Below are 24,346 nucleotides of genomic sequence, written 5' to 3'. Positions count from 1 at the left end.
CCCCCGCCTCGCCTTCGGTATTGGCCCTGCCTCTGGGTAACGCCCTTCTTCCTTGGTTCTCATCTTCCGCTCAGACCACGCCCTCGACGCCCGCACCGTCCTTAGCCCCGCCCGCTCTTTCCCCGTTCCTCGAGGTCACTGGGCCCTGCCTTCGGCTCCGCCTCTTTTGACTCTGTTCAGTTTGGCCTCGCTCGACCCCGCCTTCGGCCCCGCCCCTACTTTGGTATTGGCCCCGCCTCCGGCCCTAGACCCCGCCCTCCCGCCCAGCTCCGCTCCGCCCCGCCCCCGCGCCGCCCGTTTCAGGCCCGTTGGCACCCGGCTAACAGCTTCCACCACGTCCGTCGCTTTGAACTCCAGCGGACTGCCCCAGGCAGCCCGGCCCCGCCCGCCCCGGCCCGCGCAGGTGAGCGGCGGCGCTTCCACAGCTGTGTGTCTCTGTGGGCCCGCGCACCCTCTCTGAACTCCGCCGGGCCTGAAGGCGGGAGTCCGTGGCGGAGGAGGCGCCCCCTAGAGGTCCGCGCGGGCCAGGGTCCGGACGGGCGCTGGAGCTCACGGTGTGTAGTGGACCGAGATCTCCCGGTGCATTTTCCGGGGCTGGGCATCGAATCCTGCGTCGCTTCGCTGTGGGAATGCTCGGGATTTCCCCAGGGTTAGTGGACGTTCTGGTGAGCCGAGAGTGGGGTGAGGAAGAAGCAAGCCCTTGTCGGGGGAGGCGTGTTGCCGTCCCCAAAAACACTCTGCGTGAATTCTGACCAGCAGCAGCCCTCTAACCCCATCTGGCCCGGGCAGGGATTCCTAGTGGCTCTGGTCCCACAGGCTGAGCCTCACTCACCCCGAGCCTCGTTTTTTCTCTTCTGGCGAATGGGCACTGGCCTTCATCAGGCTCCCGGGAGCATCAGCGCCGGCCCCGAGCCAGGCCATCCCACCCCGGGGCCCTGGGGACACCAATGACTCAGACGCCAGCAGTCCCTGCTCTGGGAGGTTCCAGTTTCAGCAGGCAACCCAGATGGGGGAAGACGCAGAGAAAGGGTGATCAGAGCTGGAATGGGGGACCCTGCAGGCAGAAGGGAGGCCCAGAGGAGGCGCCAGAACAAGAACAAGCCTGGGCCATCGGAGAAATATGAGCTGAGAGCAGATGGGTGAGGAGCCTCCGGCCAGCCTGTCAAAAGGGAACGGTCCTGCTGGCAGAGGGAACAGTGGGACCAGGGGTGTGGAGTGCTGGGGCTGGGGGTCATTTGGGGAGCTGCCAGGGGCACTGAAGGACTAGGAGGGACCAGGCTTCTGGCTCTATGGAAATCTGGTGGTTGCTACCCCAGGGCCACACTCAGACCTCTCAGCCCCTTGGCCACATACACTCCCTTTCGAGATATGACAGAGAACCCTGGGGGCCCATTTAGTCTGTCAACAAAGAAATCGATCGAACACCTGACCAGGCTGGATGTCCTGTGCTGTGTGGAAGGACATGTGTGCAGCCTTTCCAGGAGCGGCAATGCGGGGCTTGGACTACAGAGGGCCGTGCGGGGCTGTGGGGTGGGGAACAGTGGCCAGGTGACCACAGCAGTGAGCAAGGACTCACAGCTGGTGACTGGACCTTCAGATTCTGGGGAGGAGACTTTATCAGGTGGGCATAGGAAATGACTTTTCCAAGAAGGTTGGAGTGGTGGGCACTATACAGCCGCCAGTGTGACCTCAGGCCACTCTGCCCGACAGCCCCACCAGCATGGGCAGTCTCGCGTACCGAGAAGACCTTGACGAGGAGAAGAACTCAGGTGCATGTCTGGGCGAAGCGTGGGCATAGGGTGGGGGGAAAGGTGTGGGCACAAGGTGGGCTCCACCAAGGGGCATTAGAAAGCACAGTGGCTGAAGTGGGGAGACAGGAGGCCCAGTGCAGGGTTCTCATGGGGTTACAGGTAGTTCAAAATCCTGGGACTGAAGGGTGCACTCAGGACTTGGAAACCTGGGACCCAGAGCACCTGGGCTGGGCATGGAGCCTCCGACACCTTGGAGCTCATCCCCGGGGCCTTGTAGTTTACCCCTCTGTAGAAGGAGTGGGTGTGAATAGGTCTCCCATGGCCTAGGGGTTGTCTCGGGGTGGCTGGATCCTCAGATCTACCTGGGCTCCCCGAGCAAGTGCCTACCGTGTACAGAGGCCGAGGGCCCTCCTGTCTGTTTACCAGCTGGATCCCCCAGGGGCCCATTAGCCCTCCTCCATGGTGTCATTAGCCTGTGTTTATCCTCCAGAGTTCACCTGGGAGGTGCAGGCCAACAACCGGGCCTACAACAGCCAGTTCAAGGAGAAGGTCTTTCTGTGTTGGCAGAGAAGGAAGTATAAGGTGGGCAGGCCTCCCCCATCCCCGCTCCCACAGGCTTTGGGGACCTGCCAGTGAGGGAGAGTGGTCACCGGGGCTCTGCCTGCTGGGTTCTCCCACTTGGTCCTGAGGACTGTAGTGCTGGCCTGACAGAGTCACTGGTCCGGCACGGATGCCCCACGTGGCTCCTCTGCCCTAAATATGTTCCTAGGCAGCTTTCGCAGTACAGTATGTCTGTCAGGCTCTACCTTCCTGCAGGGAATCCTGGGGTCACTGACCTAGCTCACCAAGCCTGCACCCAGTAGGGGCTCTGTTCATGCTCTTCGTGGCTGGAGGGCAGGTGGGTGGAGGCCAGGTGGGGCTGGGCAGGCAGACCCCCACACCAGCTCTCCTTCCAGAAGAACATCATCCACACGGCCAAGTACAATGTCTTCTCCTTCCTGCCCTTGAACCTGTATGAGCAGTTCCACCGCTTTTCCAACCTCTACTTCCTTCTCATCATCCTCCTCCAGGTGAGGTGAGGGTAGTCCCAGGAGTCAGTGCCCATGGTCACTCCACTCCTTCTACCTGCTTGAGCTGTCTCCTCCAGGAAGCCCCCATCCCCACCCCCGCACTTCCCACCTTCCCACATGGCTCTGTAGACCCAGGGTGGTTCCCACATGGCTCTGTAGACCCATGTTTTTGTGTGGTTAGTGGGTCAGTGTCCACTCCCCACAGACTGGGAGTTCCGTTATGGCTGGGTCCTCACTGCCCAGTCCAGGGCCTGGAACACAGGACGTGCTCAATATATATTGAAGGACGTGAGTGCATGGATGGCTCCTCCAGGTTTGAGGAGGCCTCCTGACCCCTTTGGTCTCAGCAGGTCCCAGAGGGCAAGGAGGAAGGATCAGATTCTAGGGACTCGCTGGGTTACTTCCTGGCATCAGGCTGGTCATGGGTGGAGATGGATGAGCAGTGGTGGGTAGAGATGGGGCCCCGTGTGGTGAGGGAAGTTTCCAAAACACTCCAACTCGTACCCAGTGTCTCATTCTGATCTGAGTAAAGTGAGACGCTGCTTTTATCCATCAAGCCAATAAACACTTCTTGAGCACCTACTGTATGCAGGTACTGTTCTGAGCACTGTGGACCCAGTAGTGGCCCTGACACCTGTCTTAAGGTGGCTCAGGACTGGGGGAAATGACTGTCATTAAACCACATGGTAGGAACAAGTGATGGGGTGGGCCCCCCACCCAAACTGTGCTGAGGGCAGATCTGAGGTTGCACAGAGGGGATCTCATGAGAGCCAAGGCCTTGAGGAGGGATCAAGCATGGGGTTAGGAGGGCTTCCTGGAGGAGAGGACCTGGGGGGGCGGTGCATGGAAGGAAGAGGAGGCATTGCTGGGCAGGAGGTCCAGGCAGGGAGAGGGCCCAGAGGGGAGTTGCCTGCAGGTGGGAACAGCAGGATGCGAGGTTGTGGTGCTGGATGTGTGGGTGGGAGGGGGCAGGATTGAAGGGAGGGGAGGCGGTCAGGGTGCCCAAGACGGTTGGCTGGCATGACCCATCCTCTGTGTCAGGGCATCCCCGAGATCTCCACGCTGCCCTGGTTCACACTGTTCGCCCCACTCGTCTGCCTCCTCACCATCCGGGCCATCCGAGACCTGGTGGATGATATTGTAAGGAGGGACGGGGTGAGGGCAGGGCGAAGGCAGGTGGGTCCTCCTGACTCCTGGGTGCGGTGGGAGGAAGGTCCACACTGGTGGGCAGAAGGCAGCCCCGGTGGGCTGTGTTGTCCATTGTGCCCTGTGACCACTGGGGCAGGTGCCAGTGTCCCTTCAGCAGGTCATCCAAGTGTCCACATGGGCAGCCTGCAGGAAACCGCCCTCTTTCTGCTGCCAACACCCTCCCCAGGGCAGGGTCACTGGACAGGCACCGCAGGGTTTGGGCTCTCTAGCCGGGCACCTGTGTCTGTCCTGTTGCCTGAGCGGCATGAGGGGAATCGTCGCTGCTCTGACCTACCCCCCATCGGCCCAGGGGAGACACAGGAGTGACAAGATCGTCAACAATCGGCCATGCCAGATCCTAATGGGGAAGAGGTGAGGCCGCAGCGGCTGGGTGTGGGATCTGTCCAAGGGAGGCAACTCCAGCATGGAAGAGGGATGCACACTCACGGGGGGTGTGCCTGGAAGATCATCCAGCATCTTCTGAGCTCTTGGACATCCTGTGGGGCCAGGGGAAACCCAGACCAGCACTTATTAGATGCCTGCTGTCTACCAGGCTTGGGGTGGGCCTGTGCAGGGGCAGGGGCTGAAGATCCAATTGTTCACCCTCATGGAGCAGAGTTCAGCCAAAGGGGAGGGTAGGAAGGTCTGAAGGGCCTTGGAATCTGGGAGGAGGGGGCAATCAGGACAGGGATAAGGGGTGGGAGGACCCCCCCACCCCACCCCACCCCTGCCACCCCTACCCACGCAGCTTTCTGTGGAGAAAATGGAAGAATCTACATGTGGGAGACCTGGTCTGTCTGCATAAAGACAGCATTGTCCCGGTGAGCTGCAGGGGGTGCTCCGGAGACAGGGTATTTCCCCCCCTCCTCCCCGTCCCTCACCCTGCTGGTCTCCCACACTCTGCCCCTATGCAAGGCCATCATCTCCTCCTCATTGAGCTGGGTTGGGGGGGTGGTTTGGAGGCAGGGCTGTCCCCCTCCCCCCACCACTGGTCTCCCCCTTCTCTGCCCCCATGCAAGGCTGTCATCTCCCACCCTGCTCCTCACCCCAGGCTGACTTGGTTTTGCTGGCCAGCACAGAGCCCAGCAGCTTGTGCTATGTGGAGACGGCTGACATCGACGGGTGAGACCAGGTCATCACTAGGGCTTTTGGGGACTTGAGAGCTGCACACCCGGCCCACTTGGATGTTGTGGTCCTTTGCCCTGGGAGCATGCAGACACTTGAATGTCAGCTGGGGCAATAAAAATGCACCACCATTTCTGGAAGCCCATCTCCCCCACCCACCATGAGCCAGGTGCCAAAGCAAGAAGGCCCAGGGTCTGGCCTCAGCCCTTTGGCAAACACACTGTGTGACCTTGGGCAAGGCCCTCTCCCTCTCTGGGCCTCAGCCTCCTGCTTGGCAGCTGGTGCACAGTAGGTGCTTAGGGAAAATGCCAGAGTGGCTCTGCTGGGCATGCCCTGACCAGGCACTGTCTGTCCCACCTTTTTTGTCTTGCTCCCCTTCTTGTCACCAGGGAGACCAACTTGAAGTTCAGGCAGGCCCCAATGATCACGCACCACGAGCTGACCAGTATAAGGAAGATAGCCTCCTTCCAAGGTGGGAGCTGGCAAACCCATCCAGCCTCTCTGGGCCCTGTCTCCCCCCACTGCAGTGGGAGCACAGGTTCCCCACCTGCTGGGTGGAGGGTGTTGTGCAGCTTCTGACATCCAGATGGGCACATTACCCTCTGTTGTCCTGTCTTATTTATTCCCAGACCATTTGTTTGTTTATTCAAAAAGGCAGCCTATGGGAATTCCTTGGAGGTCCATTGGTTAGGACTCAGCACTTTCACTGCCAGGGCCTGAGTTCAATCCCTGGTCAGGGAACTAAGATCCCACAAGCCAAGTGGCGCAACCAGAAAGAAGAAACAAAACAAAACAAAGAAACCAAGGCAGCCCATGTACACTGGCTAGCAATTCACCTACATGTTTGGGAGAGGCCCACAGGGACATCTCCAGGTTTATTATTTTCTGCCAGATAAGTATGACATTTCATACCTATTGGTTCAGTTACTGTTTGCTGAGCCCCAGCAATGGGATAATTTTTTTTAATTGTTACTATTTGCTATCATTATTTTCCTGTCAAATTGCAAAGGCAAGTTACTCTAATTGGCTCTGGAGCATGCCAGAAGCTTTCTCTCCAAGCACAGCCCCTCTGCTCCCGACATCCAGACACTGGTTTTGTGTCTGCTCATGGATCTGGAGAAAGGCCCTGCCACCCTGACAGCTCTCTCTGGGTCCTGACCCACCCCAAATGGCCCAGAATCCTTGCCCATTTTGCAGAGGGGGAGACTGCGGTTCAGAGGGGTAGTGAGAGGTGTGGGCTTGCCCCATGGCTCCTCCGTCCTTCTCCTGCCCCTCCCTAGACAGCTCTCATGTCTACTTTCAGGAAACACAGGGTCCGGCCCCTGAGAAGGAAGGGTGAGGGTCACTTAAGAGCCCCGTGGCCCCCCAGCCCACTCCCTGCCAGATGCTGCCTTGGGCCAGCCTTTGCATGCTGGGTGGGTTTTGTCAAACAGAAGTGAGACCAGTGGCTGTACTCTCTCAGGGTGATGGTGGACAGGCCCTCCCCTACTGCCTGCTGGGGAACTCTGTGCCCTGTGTTTGGTCCCTGTAGTTTAGGGTGCTGGATGGGGGCACCACTTCCTTCCCTCCCTCCTCATATGTGTTCAGCACTTACTGTGTGTCAGGTGCTGGACTGGGCCCTGGTGTCCCCAGCTCAACTGAGATAAGGCCGGTGCCTGCACTGGTGGACCTTACAAACATTTAAAAATATTTATTGATTTATTTGGCTGTGCTGGTATGTGGGACCTTTTTAGTTGTGGCATGGAAACTCTTAGTTGTGGTGTGCAGGATCTAGTTGTCCGACCAGGGATGGAACCTAGGCCCTCTGCATTGGGAGCAGGGAGTCTTAGCCACTGGACCACCAAGGAAGTCCCTCACAGACATTACTGATATGGCTGCAGGAATAAACGTCTGGTGACATCAGACACTGGCAGGGAGGAAGGGGCTCAATGCGGGGAGGGTCATATCTGGCTGGAGGATCAAGGGGGGCTTCCCTGAGGAGGTGTGTGTACCACCACAGGAGACAGCACACGCAAAGGCCCTGAGGCCAGGAACGCCCAGCTTGGAGCATCCAGGAGGAGGCTGTGTTGTATAGTGGGGGTGGAGGTGCCATTGGGGCTGGTTTGGGGTAGTGTGGGGCCCATGCAGGTGCCCCTGGCTGGAGAGTGATAGGAACATTCCCTGAGTCCCCCACCCCCAACCAGTATTGAAGAGGGGTGGCTGAGTTGCACCATGCTTGTAGCTCCCTGAACACTGGGTTGCCCACAGGGAAGGTGGTGTGTGAGGAACCCAACAGCCGAATGCACCACTTCGTCGGGTGCCTGGAGTGGAAGGGCAAGAAATACCCCCTGGATAGTGGCAACATCCTCTTGCGAGGCTGCAAGGTCCGGAACACAGACACCTGCTATGGACTGGTCGTCTATGCCGGTACAGCTGCTCTCCGGGGCCCCGGGGCCCATCCTGCCCAGGTCAGGGGTAGGGCTGGGTGGCGGAGAACCCTGACGTCACTGGCAGGAAGTCACAAGGCCAGGCCTGGCCGCCGCATGTCTGCTGCTATGGGATGAAGGGCTCCTGGTGTGATTTCTCTGGACTCTCATTTCTGAAACTGCAGGAATGGACATGTTGAGCCAGCACCTTTGTTTTGACTGGAGAAATGGGGGTATTTATAATAGATGGAATGATGGGTGGTGGAGTAGGTGGATAGATGGGTAGGGGGTGACAGAGAGATGGAGGGTGGGTGGATGGATGAGTAGATGGGAGAGTGGATGGATAAATGGATGGATGGATGGTTGGACAGATGGTAAATGGATGGATGGATGAATGAATGGTTGGTGGACAGTGGATGGATTAGTGGATGGATGAATGAAGGGATGGGTGGATGGATGAATGAATGGTGGATAGATGAATAGATAGATGAATGGATGGATGATGAATGGGTGGTAGATAGACAGATGGATGAGTGGATGGAAATCTTGCAGGTTTTGACACAAAAATCATGAAGAACTGTGGCAAGATCCATCTGAAGAGAACCAAGATAGACCATCTGATGAACAGACTGGTGGTCCTGGTGAGCTTCTTAGACCCCCTGCCCTGGGTGGGGGGCCATGGAGGAGGGGAGCGAAAGGGCCCCACCGCACAGAAGCCCCATGGCTGTCATCTTCCAGGCTTCAGTTTCCCTCCTCTGAAGAATATGCAGCTTGATCGCCTGGTCAGGCCAGAGAATTTTTTCTTCAAATGGCGATTTGGGGCGGGGGGCGGGGGGGGGGAGGGGGGGACGGTGGAGGAAGGTTTTATAAAACAATATTTGATTGCAACGTCTCCAAAACCCGCAGGAGATAATAAGATGCCCACCTATCCTCCACCGATCTTTAAAAATCCTTAATTTTTTGCCTAAATCAACTTTTACCTTTTTAAAAATTATCGAAATAATTTCGCAGCCGCGAAGCTCGGCAGAAAACCTGCACATTGCCCTCCCCCTGGACTGCCAGCCCCTCCCCACCCTGACCGCCGTCCCATCCTGAAGCAATGCTGGGGGACACCCGCTCCCCGCCCCGTGCTTGTCCGTTCACACTAAGGGTGCGCGCGTCCCCGAGGTGCCTCGCTGCCGCCCGGGCCCCCTCACGCTGCGCCCCTCCTCCCCTCCGAGCGCAGATCTTTGTGTCCATGGTGGTGGTTTCCGCAGTCCTGACCTTTGGCTTCTGGCACAAGGTGAAGGAGTTCAAGGCCAATCACCACTACGTGTCTGCCGTGCACATGCGCAGTGTGGCTATGGAGGCCTTCTTCATCTTCTGGGGCTTTCTCATCCTGCTCAGCGTCCTGGTGCCCATGGCCATGTTCATTATGTGAGCCCCGGGGCCTCCGGGCCCCGCCCCATGCTGAGCCGGAAGGGAAGGTGGGGGAGGGACAGCAGGCCCAAGGGCTGGGTGACCCAACGTGCGAGTGCGCATGCGTGCATCAGCAGGGCCGAATTCATCTACCTGGGGAACAGCGTCTTCATCAACTGGGATGAGCACATGTACTATGAGCCCCAGGACCTGCCCGCCAAAGCGCGAAGCACCAGCCTCAATGACCTGCTGGGCCAGGTGGAGTACATCTTCTCCGACAAGACGGGCACGCTCACCCAGAACATCATGACCTTCAAGAAGTGCTGCATCAACGGAGTTGTCTACGGTGGGACCCCGCCCGCGCCCCGCTCCCCGTGTCCAGGGTCTCACAGCAGTGGCCTGGCATCCAGCATTCCACACCGATTGGTGCCCTACCACTAGTGCCAAGGGGCTTCCTCTCACTTGGGGGTTGGTTAGCTATTCCTATAAAGGACCCACGGGTCAATATGTTTGGCCACTAAGGCCGCTGGGTCTCTGGCCCCAGAAAGCAGCTGCTGCTCTCACCCGGACTCCGAATTTTTAATTTCATAGCATTTCCACGTGTCACACAAGATAATATTCTTTTCAGGTTTCTCCCAACTCTCTAGAAATGTGAAAAACATTTATAGCCTTGCAGGTCACACAGAAACTTGTCCTGAGGTGGAGGCATGGTTCACCAGTCTCCGGTCTAGTTGATAAGCAGCGGCCACAGTTTAGACCAGGAGCCGACAGAGGGCCCCACTGGGCGATATTGGGCCTCATGCGCAGTCGCATGACAGACCTGGGCCCCTGCCCTTGGGTTGATGCCACCTGACCGTCAGGTAGGGCACCAGGCCCATGCTGAGTGGCACCAATCCCAGCCGGTCTCTGATGTTTCTAGAAGTGCTACGGACCCAGGTTTTTGTGAAATCACCCTATTTTTCAAAGTAGGTGGCCAAGTCCAAATTTTAAAAGGACACCAGGAGGAGGTCAAACCAAACATATTCTACAGGGCTGAACCCCATTCCCATACGCCCTCCAGCCCACCGCCCTGGAGGGGGTCCCTGGGACACATGGCTGCATCCTATTCTCCAGGCAGAAGCTGAGGCTGGGGTCTTTGGTGGCTTGAGGCGCTGGGTCCAGGGTGCAGGCCTGGCTGGTCTAGCTGCAGCCGGCAGCCCCAGGAAGCCTGGCCCAGGGAGGGGGTGCTGTGGGACCCCATGCGGGGACTGGGAGCTGAGGCCTAAAGCTGAGTCTTTCCCCAGGCCCAGAGGAGACCCCAGGCAAGGTGAGCCCTGGCCGCCCCGGAGCCCTGGGTGGTGGGGGGAAGGGCAGTGACCCACCCAGGGCTGGCCTGTGCCCCACCCCCTGCAGGAGAACACCTTCCTCTGGAACGAATTTGCTGATGGGAAGCTGCTATTCTGCAACGCGCAACTCCTGCAGGCTGTGCAGGCCAACCAGGACTGGCGGGTGCGCGAGTTCTGGCGCGTGCTGGCCGTTTGCCACACGGTGATGGTGCAGGAGAAGAACAGTGAGTGCCCCCAACCCTGGGCATGGCTGGGCCCGGGCTCCCCAGATGCTCTCCCGCCAGCTCCCAGGGCCCTCTCATCCCAATTAGAGAGCTCCCAGGCCCCCGGCCCGAACCCCACCTAGCCTCTGCCACTGAGGGTGTCCTGGCCTGTCATCGTACAGGAAGGAGGAGGACTTATGGACTGGGATGCAATCGCTCCTTTCTTTTATTGTACTTAGAGGGTATGCCGGCCCAAGAAACTGTCATCCCGCAAATACATATTGGGCACTTCCTGTATCTGTTTCCTCCCTGTGCTAAGCAGGTGGAGACAGGTGGGTGGTGGGTCTCCAACAAGGTCAAGCTCTCAGACCCCTCCCCGCCCTGCCCCGCCCTGGCCAGACCAGCTAGTGTACCAGGCAGCTTCCCCGGACGAGGAGGCACTAGTCACAGCGGCCCGAAATTTTGGCTACGTGTTCCTGGCACGCACGCAGGACAGCATCACCCTGATGGAGCTGGGGGAGGAGTGTGTGTACCAGGTCCTGGCCATGATGGACTTCAACAGCATCCGCAAGCGGATGTCAGTGCTGGGTGAGGGCCCGCAGTCCTGGGTGGGGTTGGGGGGAGGTGAGGAGGGGAGTGTATGTGGGCAGCCAGGCCTCTTCCTCCACAGTCCGCAAGCCCGAGGGCTCCATCTACCTCTACACCAAAGGGGCTGACACAGTCATCTATGAGCGCCTGCAAAAGAAAGGCGAGACAGAATGGGCCACAGAGGAGGCCTTGGCCGTGAGTCCCTGTGGGAAGGGAGGGTGGAGGGGCAGAGTCGAAGACACAGGGGCAGGGGAAAAGAATGTGCAGAGAAATGGCCTCAGGGAAGCCATGGACAGTTGGTCAGGTTGCACACTGTTCTGCCCAACACACAAACACACACTCAAGGGCTGAAGATGAAGCCCAGCTCCAAGCTGCACTGCCCAGAGGGGACATCTTCTTTTGAGTCAGGCAAGGACATCCTGTGGGTGGGTTTTGCCCTGGATTCCTCCCTCTCTTCCAGCCAGGCCTAGGTTCCGGGACACACTCAGCCCACTCTGCCCCAAACCTTTCATCTCCAGGTGAGGGCCCATTAGCCTTGGCCCCTTGCCAAGCTTCATCCTTCTGTTTTCTGCTGTCTGTCATCTCTGCCCTGGTCTCCCCGTTCTCGAGGGGTTTCCCAGAACCCATTTCCGGCGTTGCCCCAGGGCCCTTGCACATGCTATTCCCTGTTCTCCCTCCACTCAGGCGCTCAGCATCCTTCTGTCCTCGAGGTTCAGCCCTCAGTCCCCACCTCCAGGGAGCTCTTCCTGCCCTGACTCTGACATGGGCTGTCCTGCCATGTGGGCCCATTCCTAAACCCATGGGTCCCCGGCCTCACCCAGCACAGGACCCAGCAGGGCTGTTTGTGGAAAGAATGTCCTCTGTCCCTCCCCTCAGGGGTCTCCCAGCGTGCTCCACTCTGCTAGGAGGGAGTGGTGGGGAGCAGATGTCTGGGTCCTGACCCAAAACCGAAGAAGTACAGTCACAGCAGTGACCCAGAGCCCAGGAGCTCGGCAGGATGACTGGGCTCAACTGCCCACGGTATGGATAGGGAAACTGAGGCATGAGAGGAGGCGCACAGGCCTGTCTGGGGCACTCGACATGTTCACATGCAGCCATCCAAGCTCATGTCAGTCAGGAGCAGAAGCCAGTCGAGGGGCTGCCTGTTGGGGCAAAAGACCCAGAGCAGGGTTGGAGCTTATGAAGGAAGAGCTGCAATGGGGTGAGAGAGTGCTGGGTCCTCCCCTGGGCCTGGAGACAGAGTCCCACAGGATCCTTTCCCGTGCCCCACCCCCTACCTCAGTTCCTTGAGAACTGAGGCAGAGAGAGGGCTCCCGGGAGGACAGAGTCCTGATTGGGAAGGGGTCTAGCAGGGCTTCACTGAGGGTCTTGCCTAAGGGTTAGAATTTGCAGCACAAATCATAGGGTGGATGTTCCTGGCTAGGGAAATAGGCAGGCTGAGATCTGGAGGCTAAACAGAGCGAGTGGGGTGTCTGCGGGGGGTGGGCTGAGACAGAGCGGGTGTGGAGCAGGGTGGCATGTGGTCCCAGCCTCCCCCCGCCACCGGAGGACAGACTGTGTGGGTAGGGGCAGGTTGGGGGCCCAGGCAGAGGGAGAAGGGCTGCAGGGGTTCCCCGGAGTGGCAGGGGTGCCAGCGTCATCTGCCTGCCGGCCCCAGTCCTTTGCCAAGGAGACCCTTCGGACATTGTGCCTGGCCTGCAAAGAGGTGGATGAAGAGGTGTATGAGGAGTGGCGGCAGCGGCACCAGGAGGCCAGCATCCTGCTGCAGAACCGTGCCCAGGCCCTGCACCAGGTGTACGAGGAGATGGAGCAGAGCCTTCAGGTGGGTGGAGCCAGGGGCAGGGCGCCACACCCCAGCCCCACCAGGGAGCTGGGTCCCTGCTCAGTCTGTCCTCGCCCACTCCCTCCTCCCCACCCCAGCTCCTGGGAGCCACAGCCATCGAGGACAGGCTCCAGGACGGTGTCCTCGAAACCATCAAGTGTCTCAAGCAGGGGAACATCAAAGTGTGGGTCCTCACAGGGGACAAGCAAGGTGGGTCCTAGGGTGGCAACCCCCAGCGCAGGGAGAAGGGAGGCACGGGAAGGGCTCACCTCATCCCAGAGTCACCGTCAGGCCCTCCCTGTTGTCTTGAGCTCACTGTAGCCCACCACTGTGTGTCCCTGGGAAGGGAGAACCGAGACCCTGGGTGCCTCTCTCTGGTGGGCTGATGCCATGCTGAGCGCCTCCTGGGGATTTGGCCCCCTTGGCAGCGCTGTTTGGTGGGGCCCTGGTTACCTCCTGGGGCTCAGAGAGCACTGGCCACCTGCCCAAGGCTGCCCAGCCACCTAGGGGCCAAGTTGGTCCTGTGGCTATGGAGCCCTGGTTCTCCCACCCCCTGAGGCTTCTGGGGGGGCCTCCACTGGGCATTGGTGCCTACAGGGCTCCATTAGGACTTGTGTGGGCAGGAGGCACATACACTCCAAATATTTAGAATGACATGTAACAGCTCTGCTGGTATAAAGACCAATCTCCAAGGTGGACTTTTTTTTTTTTGGCCGCATTGCCGGTCATGTGGGATCTTAGTTCCCCAACCAAGGATGGAACCTGGGCCCACTGCATTGGCAACATGGAGTCTTAACCACTGGACTGCCAGGGAAGTCCCATAGGTTGGATTTCTGTATTCATTTTTTTCCTAAGAAGTTAAGTCACGTTTTTCTCCACCCTCCCTCCCCGCCCCAGACATTAAATCATTTTGTGGGGATCCTAGGCACTGAAATGTCTACAGGTGCTTTAACCTTGGCCCCAGACTCACCTCCCTGCAGCCGCCCAGCCCCAGCCAGGAGTGGAGTCCTCTGTAAGCTCAGAGCTGAAGTCTCAGGGCTGACTCTCATTGGCTGCCATGGTCACATGGCCTCCTCTGAACCAATCGCTGTGGCCAGTGGGAGGGGCATGCTGCTGTGATGGGCAAGATGGGTGGGGTTGGCCTCCAGGCAGTGGGGCCTCTCCACAAGGGCTGAACTGGGCTGGTTTGCAGAGACAGCGGTGAACATTGGTTTTGCCTGCGAGCTGCTCTCAGAGAACATGATCATTCTGGAGGAGAAGGAGATCGTGTAAGAAGTGGGGATGGGGTGGATGATCCTGAAGGGGAAGGGGGGTCAGGGTGGGGATGGGACGCCGAGGACACAGCCATGGCCCTGGGGTCTGCCTGGACTGGCTTCTTGTAGCTGGGGTGTAGATGCAAGGAAGCCTGTGTGGCTGACGTGGCTGAGGCCTGGTTGGGCCCCCACCCCCACCCCCGTGCAGGCGGATCCTCGAGGTCTACTGGGAGAACAACAACAACCTGCAAGGTGGAGAAAAGAAAGAGCTTCCCCTGCAGTTCAAGATGGCCTTGGTCATTAACGGGGAGTTCCTGGTCAGTGTTAGGTCAGGGTGGACGGTGGAGCCCTGGTACCCGGGGGAGGGGCCTGGGAGGAGCTGCAGGCTGAGGCTGGGGCTGCTTCCACTGAAAGGCCCTCAGATGCACCATTGGACCAGCCAAGGTGACGGCCACCCCGAGAGAGAGTTCTCAGCTGGGCCGGAGCAAGGGAGGGTGCAGTCAGGTCCGGCTGGGAGAAGGGCACAGTCGGGGGGTGGGGCGGGGAGAGGGAGGGGTGCAGCAGAGTGACCCACCCCTGTCACCTGTGAGCCAGGACCAGCTACTGCTGTCCCTGCGCAAGGAACCCCGAGCCCCGGTCCAGAACGTGAACGTGGACCCGTTGGAGTCCTGGCAGGAGCCGGGAGAGGAGAGGGTGGACTTCCTGCAGGCCAGGCGCCTGTCCCTCATGTGGCGGACACTGGGGATCCAGCTGCGGAGCTCGGGGCTGGCGCCCCAGCACGAAGACTCCAAGACCCTCCGGAGTGCTGAGGAGCGGCGGGAGCGGGCCTTCGTGGAGCTGGCCTCCCGATGCCAGGCGGTCATCTGCTGCCGCGTGACGCCCAAGCAGAAGGCCCTGATCGTGGCGCTGGTCAAGAAATACCAGAATGTGGTGACCCTGGCCATCGGGGATGGCGCCAACGATGTCAACATGATCAAGAGTGGGTGGTGGGCAGCGGGGCTAGGGGAGGCTGGCAGCAGGTGGGAGCAGCAGGCTGGGGTCCCTGGGCTGACAGGCTTGCGTGTGCCTCTGCAGCTGCAGACATCGGCGTAGGGGTGGCAGGTCAGGAGGGCATGCAGGCGGTGCAGAACAGCGACTACGTGCTGGCCCAGTTCTGCTTCCTGCGGCGGCTGTTGCTGGTGCACGGACGCTGGTCCTACATGCGCGTCTGCAAGTTCCTGCGCTACTTCCTGTACAAGACGCTGGCCGGCATGATGGTCCAGATCTGGTTCGCCTTCTACAGCGGCTTCACTGCCCAGGTGCGCCAGAGGGAACTCCCTCCCCTCTGAGGGATGCTGTGTCCTTCCCGCAGCCTCCAGGAAGGCAGCAGGCATGCTCCCACTCGGAGGTCCTCAGGGGGCAGAGCATGCCTGAAGCCACAGAGCAAAACAGCCTTCAATCAATATCTGGCTGCATTAACAGAGGTATAGAATCTACATAAAGTGGGGGATGGTTCCGTGCCCAGCTCTGTGCTGAGCATTTTCAGGGATATTTGGCAAATTTGAGCTTTGAAGCAAGGGCAGGACAGGTCCTCCAAATGTACATTCTTCAAGGGGAAAAAACAAGAACCTGAACTTCAGAGAAGGTAAGATTGTAAGGGCTGGGTCCCTGACTTCAAGATTCTTGACAGTATTGTGGTGAATACTAGATGTGCTCTCCAGAGTGTAAGAGGAGTCATACATAGGGCAGTAATGTCCCCTGTGGTCTGAAAATAGACTTTCATGAGACAGAATGGCCTCCCTGTCACCAATACCCAGACAGCCGAGAGAGAGCTTTACAAGAGCATTCTTCATAAATATATTTTTTGTTTTGCCTTTTATTGCTAGGTATTTTATTATTTTAGATGCTACTATAAATGGAATTGTTTCCTTAATTCCCTTTTGATATTGCTTATTGCTGCTGTATAGGAAGTGGTACCATGCGGTGGTTCAGATGGTAAAGAATCCGCCTGCTAATGCAGGAGACACGGGTTTGATCCCTGGGTCAGGAAGATGCTCTGGAGAAGAAAATGGCAGCCCACTCCAGTATTCTTACCTGGAACATCCCATGGACTGAGGAGCCTAGTGGGCTATAGTCTGTGGGGTTGCAAAGAGTCAGACAAGACTTAGCAACTAAACAGCAACACCACCACCGGTGTATAGAAACACATTTTTGTGTGTGTGTGGATCTGTGCCCTGAAACTTTGTTGAGTTTGTTTTATTGGCTCTAGTAGTTTTCCTGTGAGTCTTTTGGGATTTTCTGCACGTAGATCACGTCCTCTGCAAAGAGAGACAGCTCTACCACTTGCTTTCCAATTTGGATGCTTTCTATTTCTTTTTCTTGCCTAATTGCTTTGGTGAGGACTTTTCCAGTGCAGTATTGAATAGCCATGGTGAAAGCAGGCATCCTTGTCTTGTTCCTGATGTCAGAGGGGACGGTATTTAGTCTTTCTATGTTTGTTAACTGGAATTAATCTTCCTTCTCCCCCCATATATTTATTTGAATATTTACTCCTATCAGTATGGACTCACATATGTTCATTTTATTCTGTGCCTGTTGCTCATTTTGTCTCCGATTTGTCCCTTTGCCCTGTGCCTGCTCTTCTCTGAGCATGTCCTCACTTTCTGGTGCTTCAAGAGCTTCCTGGCTCGTTTTGTCCTTTCCTGGTCCCAAGCCTGGAATGAACCATTCCCTCAAGGAATGCCAGTTGTCTTCACCAGAGAATGGTAGTTAGACACCAAGGTCTAAGCCCTTGGTGTGCTCATCGCACGTGGGATGCCAGTGTCCTCTTTGTAGACAGAGGCAGGAGATACACATACTAACCTGTGCTTAGGCACACATCTACACCTGTACTGTATTGATCTATCTATGTGTATATGAGTTCACACTGATACTTCTGATTCCAGTCACCCCACAGAACAAGGCTCAGCTTAGCCTTTTCCACATGCTCATTTGTGACTCATCTCCAATGGTGAGAAACTTGATTCTGGTAAAAAAAAATTTTTGTTGTTACTTATTTGCTCAACCCCAGAATGCACGTAAAGCCGTTCTGGGAACCGAAACTGATGGTTTTTTCACTAGTCTGGATTTGTGCATTCAGGAAGGGACTTGGTCTCTTTGTGAGATCTCTTCCAGCTCTGTTACCCATCACTGACTTCCTAAGTCAAAAATGATCTAGGGACTTCTTTGGCAGTGCAGTGGCTAAGTTTCCATACTTCCACTGCAAGGGACACAGGTTCTATCCCTGGTTGAACTAATATCCTGTATGATGTGCAGCATGGCAAAAAGAAAAATTTAAAACATGCTCTCTAGCCATTTTTCCTCCTGTAAACTTTGTATTAAAGTCATCACTTGAAACAGACTCCAAGGTGCTACTTTAAAAGCATTGAAGTGAAAGTGAAAGTCACTCCGTTGCATCTGACTCTTTGCCACCCCACAGACTGTACAGTCCATGGATACTGGAGTGGGTAGCCTTTCCTTTCTCCATACCTTTTCTCTTCCAGTCTTTATCACTTCGTGCAGCCCTGATCTTAGCCCCAACCTTGATTGTCACTTCACTTTCCAAGTCACCTGGCATCCTCTCCAAGTGACAAACAAGCTTGGATGGGTCTCCTTAGGTAGAGATTCATTTCTGTCTCTAGCCATTTGGCTCTGAAGGCTCAGTGCATTCTCCCTCCCCTCCCCTCTCTGCACCCTCCACCTTCCCACCACAGCCTCTGTACGAAGGTTGGTTCCTGGCGCTCTTCAACCTGCTGTACAGCACCCTCCCGGTCCTCTATATCGGGCTCTTTGAGCAGGTGAGCAGCTCCAGGTCTTGCCTCTTCCTTCTCTGTACATATTTCTTCTCCTGGGGCCTGGGATGGGGTAGGGGCCATCCCCTTCTGGTCCCAAGAGCCAGCTTCCCCATCGTGAACTCACCAGGATGTGAGCGCAGAGCGGAGCCTTGAGTTGCCGGAGCTGTACATCGCAGGCCAGAAGGAGGAGCTCTTCAACTACTGGGTCATCCTGCAAGCCATAGCCCACGGCACAGCCACCTCTCTGGTTAACTTCTTCATGACGCTCTGGGTCAGCCAGAACTCAGCTGGGCCTGTCAGCTTAAGTGACTACCAGTCCTTTGCAGTGGTCGTGGCCCTGTCCAGCCTGCTGTCCATCACTATGGAGGTAGGGGTGGCCATCTGCCTGCCCCTCCCCTGGTGGGGTGGGCCTCGGCAAGCGCTAAGGTCTTTCCTGGCAGTGACCTGCTGCTTCACAGACCCCGGGAGCTGGGCCTCCATCCTCCCCGTGGAGCCCCACCCCACGGTTCCCTTCCCATCCCCCTTGCCTTAACGCCCCTTCCCTGTGTAGGTCATCCTAATCACCAGGTACTGGACCGTCCTGTCTGTGCTGGCCATTTTCCTCAGCCTCTGCTTCTACGTGGTCATGACCAGCCTCACCCAGAGCATGTGGCTTTTCAAACACTCCCCCAAGAACTTCCCATTTCTATGTGAGCCCTCAGCAGGGATGGGGCAGTGGTGGGGGGGGTGCCCGTCGGAGAACCCTCTCTGCCCCTCTGAACCTCAGGCTCCTTGGCCATGCAGGTGAGGTAGGGGTGTGTGTGTGTGTGTGTGTGTGTGTGTGTGTGTGTGTGTGTGTGCAGGAAGTGTCAGTGTCTCCTTAGAATTTTCACCTCCTTTCCCTGGGGTGAAGGGAAGAGAAAGAGATAGGGTGTTGGAGGGGAGAGGCACCAAGCAGGTGCTGGTGAGGCCATAGCCACGGCCTGCTGTGATCCCGCCCTGTTGCCAGACGCTGACCTCAACGTGCTGACCCAGCCCCCCATCATGCTGGTGATCCTGCTGAATGTGTCACTGAACACCCTGCCTATGCTGGCCTTCCGTGTCATTTACCAAGCCCTCAAGAAGCCACAGCGCAAGGTGAGGGGTAGGGGTCTACACCACACATGGAGGACCCCAACAGCCAGAGCCTGTGCTGGGAACTGGGACTTGAAGGAGAGGCAGAGATGAGGCAGAAGCAGAGCTAGACACATACCCAGTGTTCCCACGAGGGACGAAATGACGGGCAGAAGGGCCCCAAAGTGGATGCTGTGGTTCCTGGGGTGGATGCAGTGGGAGCATAGCCAGACTTCCACCTGGAAGTGACTGGGGCTTGGGGGCCGAGGTGACAGAAGTGATTTGGAGATGGGATAGGCAGAAGAGGGACTCGGGGTAACCCAGTGTTCATTGGATGATGGATAAAAAAAATGTGATATATACGTACAGTGGAATATTAGCCTTTAAAACTAAGGCGAGTCAGACACCTGCTACAACATGGATGAATCATGAGGATGTGATGCTCAGGGATGGAAACCAGACACAGAAGGACAAATACTGTCTGATCTCACTCCCAGGAGGTCCCTAGAGGAGTCAGATCCATAGAGACAGGAAGCAGATGGTTGGGCCAGGGGCTGGGGAGGGAAGGGAGTGTCAGTATTTCATGGGGAGAGAGTTTCCATTTGGGAAGTTGAGAAAGTTGTAGAGATGGGTGATGGGGATGGCTGCACGACTGAATGTGCCACTGAGCTGTGCACCTAAAAATGGATGAGACGGTATGTCTTATGTTACATGTATTTTACCACAGTGAAAAACGGTGGGAGCTGGGACTCACTAGCCCATAGTATCAGAATCTAGACGGATGAGTTGAAGCTGGGATGGGCCCCAGAGTTGACTTGGAATGGTAGACTAGGACATGGCCACAAACTGCCACCTTCAGCCACACAGGCTGGACATGGGGCTGCCCCAGGGTAAGTTCTGACTTTACCACCAAGGGGCACGCAAGGCGAGTATGGCTGGCCCAGAGTTAAGTCCCAGCCAAAGGACTCTGATTGGCTGGTCCAAAGTCAGGTCCCATGGAGGACTCTAGTTGGATCAACTTGCCTAGGAAAGAGCCTGGACAATTGATAGTGGCCAAGGACTCTGGCCCTCACTGGAGGGGCAGGTGATCTGAACATCAACATGGCTTGGGAGCCTGATGACGTCCACTCTCTCTTTTGCTCTGTAGGAAGAGGTAGAGAAAGTCACAAGTGAGGAGATCATCGCTGTGGAGCCTGTGCCCTGTATCCGTAGGGAGTCACCGGCCCGGCGCTCCAGCTATGCCTTCTCCCATCGGGAGGGCTATGCTGACCTCATCACGCAGGGCACGATTCTTCGGAGGTCACCGGGGGTCAACAGTGACATGCTGGTTGATCACACAATGCCACCTGATGAACCATCTGGGAGCATGAAGGAGTCCTCGTGGTACCCAAGGAAGATGTCATTTCTGGGGAGGAAGAGGCACTCACACCATGGGAAGGTGTCCTCTGAGGACATGCAGCCTCCCTCTGAGGTGAGCTCCTTGACCATGGATAGGCGGTCTGCTCCTCATCCCCAGCCTCTCAACAAAACCTGGCCATCTGGATCTTTACAGGAGAAGTTGACATATTCTCCTGAGAGTCTCCCGCCAACCGAGATGCCACTGTCAGCTCTAGAGAGCCAAATGACCTCTGTTGAGAGCCAGACGCTGCCTTCAAGCCAGCTGTCCCTGCAGAGCCAGCCAGCATACCTGCCACAGGAGAAGACATCCCTCTGGAATATCCGGAAACTGTCCTGGAAGAACTGGCCATACGTCTGGCAAAAGGAGCCTGAGCCCCGCAGGGAGGGGATATTGCCAGTTTCCAGCTCAAACCTTAGTGCTGTGATGGAAACTGTACCACCAAGTGCAAAAGGATCATCCATCAGCGAGCAGCCAATGGAGGTGGAGCCCTCACCTGTGGAGAGGGAGCCGTCTCCTATGGAGTGGCTGCCAGAGCCCAGTGGGGACCAAGCTGCACCTAATCTGGCAGAGCAGCTTCCCTGGCCCCTGGGGCATCAGTGACTGCTCAGGCATAGGAAGTGTCATCCAGCAAGCATGAGGCCATCCCTTGAAGACAGGGCTCCACCAGCTCTTCTTTCCCTAATAAATCACAGTCTGTCTGACCCTAGGACTCCTTGAGGCTCCCTCTTCCTGTACTTCTTTTTGTGATGCCCCATGGAAGTCTTTTATGGTTTAAGGAAAAAAAGAAAAAGAAAATCAAAACACTGTCCTCTATTGGTGTAATGGGGAATTGCAGGGAAAGCTGGGCTTTGGTTTTGTTTTTTTTTCACCCTGGGACAGATTATGTGGATAAAAGCTTTATTGCTCTCAGAAGGGAGGAAGGTGCAGAGCAGACTGCTTACCAGCGCTGACTTCCTGCCTGCTGCCTGTTGTCCTGTCTCAGCACAGTTTATAAGGTCCTGGCACCACCTAGCCTCTCCCTCCACCAGGGTGCCTTCTCCTTAAGTCACTTTACACTTGGTGCTCAGAAGGTAGTGGACAGTGACACCTCAGAAGCAGAGCCCACAGGATCCTGAGACTCGGGTGGCCCAAAGGCTCCATGGAGGGTGGAGCCCTGTGGGGGTGGGACAGGGAGGGCTGTGTTCAGAGTGGAGAGGCCCACTTACTCTCCCTCATCCCCTTCTCCCTTCACAGAGGGTGGGCCCCATGCCTCCCCTTCCTGTGCCAGCCCCACCCCCACCCCCCGCATTCAACCAATGCACAAGCCCAGGTGAGTGACTAGAAAATAATTTATTGGAGAAAAACAAAACAACAAATCCAGCACAGCAATGGTTCACAACGATGAGGATTTTTTTTCTTTTTTTTAACTTTTAAGTCTGTCACCTGAGGGTGAGGTGGAGGGGTCTTTATTTGGATGACCCAAATTGTGTGTCCCCCGAAAGCTGCCCTAGTGTCCAGTCGTGATTACACACTCAAGGCCACGTGGCCTCTTGACCCTCCCTCACCCTTGGCAGAGAGAATCCCCCCACCAAAGACCAGCCATTTGGGGGAGGGTTCTGCTGGGGCCTCAGGAGGAGCCCAGGAACTGATAGGTTGGTGTGACTGTAACTGCTTTGGGCAAAAAACATGAGTGGCCCCGATTCCAGCCTGTGCAGGGGCCCTAGAACACACTCCACCCACCCCCATCCTCATTTCAGGTGGGTTGAATCTGCACCCTCAGGCCCAGCCCTCCAAACTCAGACCTTCTGACTTTCAGGGTGTGAGGGACCCCCTTTGGCTACCCCACCCACCTTATCTGGGGCCTGTCCTAGAAACTAGGCTCTCCCCTGGTGGGAGCATGGGGCCTGGAGTCAGAAGTGGAGTCCCAGGCCAGGAGACTGCCCCAGAGCCCCTTTCCGTGATTTCTGGGGGTACCGTCTGTTTTCTAGGGTCCTATTGTGGGCTGGAAGGGGAGCTCCACAGGAGTGCACCACCCACCTCCCATGCCAGACAGAAAGGTGAAGTCATGCCCGGACAGGCCCTAGGAGGCTGGGGTGTCTGGGTGGAGTCCGTGCAGGGCAGGTGCCTGCCTGGGGGGTGGGGGTTGCTTCAGGAGGGTCCTTTGGCTCTGGGGAAGTTGGGGCACACCACCGCCCCCCAACCACCCTGGGCGACATGACTCAAATTGGCTGATTGTCTGACTCCTCTGAACAAGACACTTGGGAATTCATGCTAATGTGAAACCTTACCGGCCCCAGGGGCAGGGAAGTGGGGGACCCAAGGTGGCAGTGATGCCCACTGGCGCCCCAGGACCAGAATCCGGAGGGACTCGGCGCCAGGAGGTGGAGACGTGGGCGTGCAGGTTGAGTGCCTGTCGCCTGCCTTCTCCACCTGAGGCACGTCCATGCGCCGCCGGCTGGACACAGATCCTTGGAAAGGGAGAAAGTAACATAGAGCAGCGCCATGGAGCACCGAACAGCGAGCGCCCCTTGGGGCATGAAACACAAGATGCGACGCGGAATCCTGGGGCTCCGCCCCCGCGTGACCCCGCCCACCCCCCCACCCTTCCGCCCAGTACATCATCTTCAAGAAAAAGTACATTAGTCATGCATCAAATCAAATTCCATTGCGTTTTTTTCACTTTTCTTCCTTAAATTACATTTGAACACAGAACACATAGAATAATAAATAGTCTAATAAGACATGACTCCAAAAACAAGAAACAGAACACGCCAGAGAACAGAAAGGTACCCCGCTCTCTCTCTCTCTCTTTCCTAAAGGACTCATTGAAATAAGAAATCTGTAAACGCCGCCGGTCCTTCCTCGCGCTCTCCTGGACTCTCTCGCTCACGCTCCCTCGGCCCTTCGCCTCTGACCGCCCCTGACATTCACCGCGTCTCCCACGGAACTCACCAAAGAAACGACATACCATCGTCTGCAAAATTATAATTTAACGGTATAAAGCTTCAAGTCACGTATTCCAAAAACTAGCTAAGGATTTTTTTTTTAATCACATAAACTATACATTAAATATCTTGAGGTATTTCAGAGAAAATTGTCAAAAGGCTCGAAGGAGCTGTGCTGGAAGTGTCATTCCCTGGGTGGAGAATGGTCTTTGGTGTGTGACAACCGGCTGGGTAATTGGGTCGAGCGGAGGGGGGACTGGGGGAGGGGGCCTGGCCAGGTTGGGGGGCGGGGGTTCAGGAGGGAAATGATGTGTGTGCCAAAGCGCAAGTGTGCACATGTCATAAGGTGTTTGAGAGGGACGTATCTGTGACCAGCGTCAGTGAAGCTTAAGGGATTGATCCCCAGAAGGGTCCCAGGTCAATTCCTAAGTGTCCAGCAGGGGACAGACCCAGGCCCTGGCCTCTCTGACCTTTGGGCCTTGAATGCAGGACCAGCAAGTGACTTAACCTGCAGAGAAGCGGTGAACCCTGCTAGCAGCTGCTCTGGCCAGTGGGGTCCAGGTACCCCTAGTGGGTGGAGGGAGGAGCCGAGCCCACTCAGACCCCAGCGCCCAGCTCAGTGAGTGGCGTGTGCACAAGAGTGTGTATGTGTGTGTCTGAAGGGAGGAGTTAGTTGCCGAGCGGGAAACGGGGACTCTCAGGACTCTGCCCCAACACCCAAAGGTTCTAGAAGCATCACTCAGATCCGGTTGCTTGCTTGAAAAGCGGGGAGAACAGCGAGTCGATAAGGACGAGAGAACATCACACACGTCTTTGGTTCAAGAAAAAGGCACTCATCGACCTCGCCACCCTCTCCCTCTCCCTCTCTCCCTCCCTCTCTCTCTCTCATTCTCTTCTCTCTCTCTCTCTGTCTCTCTATCTCTCTCTGCTCTCTCTGGTGGGGGACGGGGGTGTGGGGGGCGCACCTGGAGAGCGGGGTCCCGAAGCAGAC

The 24,346-nt window shown here is 56.8% G+C and overlaps 1 protein-coding gene across 16 annotated transcripts; it reads left to right on the top strand.

The window, feature by feature from the left end:
• The first annotated feature begins 328 nt into the window (after positions 1–328).
• ATP8B3 (ATPase phospholipid transporting 8B3) lies at positions 329–21,132 on the top strand. 16 transcript variants are annotated; one of them, XM_070793560.1, is made up of 30 exons: positions 670–1,139; positions 1,711–1,769; positions 2,242–2,333; positions 2,708–2,821; positions 3,863–3,961; positions 4,320–4,381; positions 4,758–4,830; positions 5,061–5,131; positions 5,524–5,606; positions 7,382–7,540; positions 7,725–7,772; positions 8,092–8,180; positions 8,765–8,955; positions 9,072–9,283; positions 10,221–10,243; positions 10,330–10,486; positions 10,865–11,053; positions 11,136–11,248; positions 12,711–12,875; positions 12,974–13,085; positions 14,068–14,143; positions 14,337–14,445; positions 14,723–15,107; positions 15,203–15,426; positions 17,860–17,943; positions 18,068–18,307; positions 18,491–18,629; positions 18,929–19,056; positions 20,180–20,503; positions 20,585–21,132. In XM_070793560.1, exons 1-30 carry the CDS (start codon positions 1,045–1,047, stop codon positions 21,029–21,031), a joined length of 4,362 nt encoding a protein of 1,453 aa, XP_070649661.1. In that variant the 5' UTR covers positions 670–1,044; the 3' UTR covers positions 21,032–21,132. The 16 variants fall into 16 exon arrangements, with proteins under 16 accessions (XP_070649666.1, XP_070649663.1, XP_070649660.1 ...); XM_070793565.1 differs by lacking the exon at positions 670–1,139 and adding an exon at positions 329–403 and having other exon boundaries at positions 20,180–21,132; XM_070793562.1 differs by lacking the exon at positions 670–1,139 and adding an exon at positions 410–554 and having other exon boundaries at positions 20,180–21,132.
• Positions 21,133–24,346: the final 3,214 nt, after the last annotated feature.

This window comes from Bos indicus, chromosome 7 (genome assembly GCF_029378745.1).
Source record: "Bos indicus isolate NIAB-ARS_2022 breed Sahiwal x Tharparkar chromosome 7, NIAB-ARS_B.indTharparkar_mat_pri_1.0, whole genome shotgun sequence".
Taxonomy (NCBI): domain Eukaryota; kingdom Metazoa; phylum Chordata; class Mammalia; order Artiodactyla; family Bovidae; genus Bos; species Bos indicus.
This window is presented reverse-complemented; position numbering and strand designations above follow the sequence as displayed.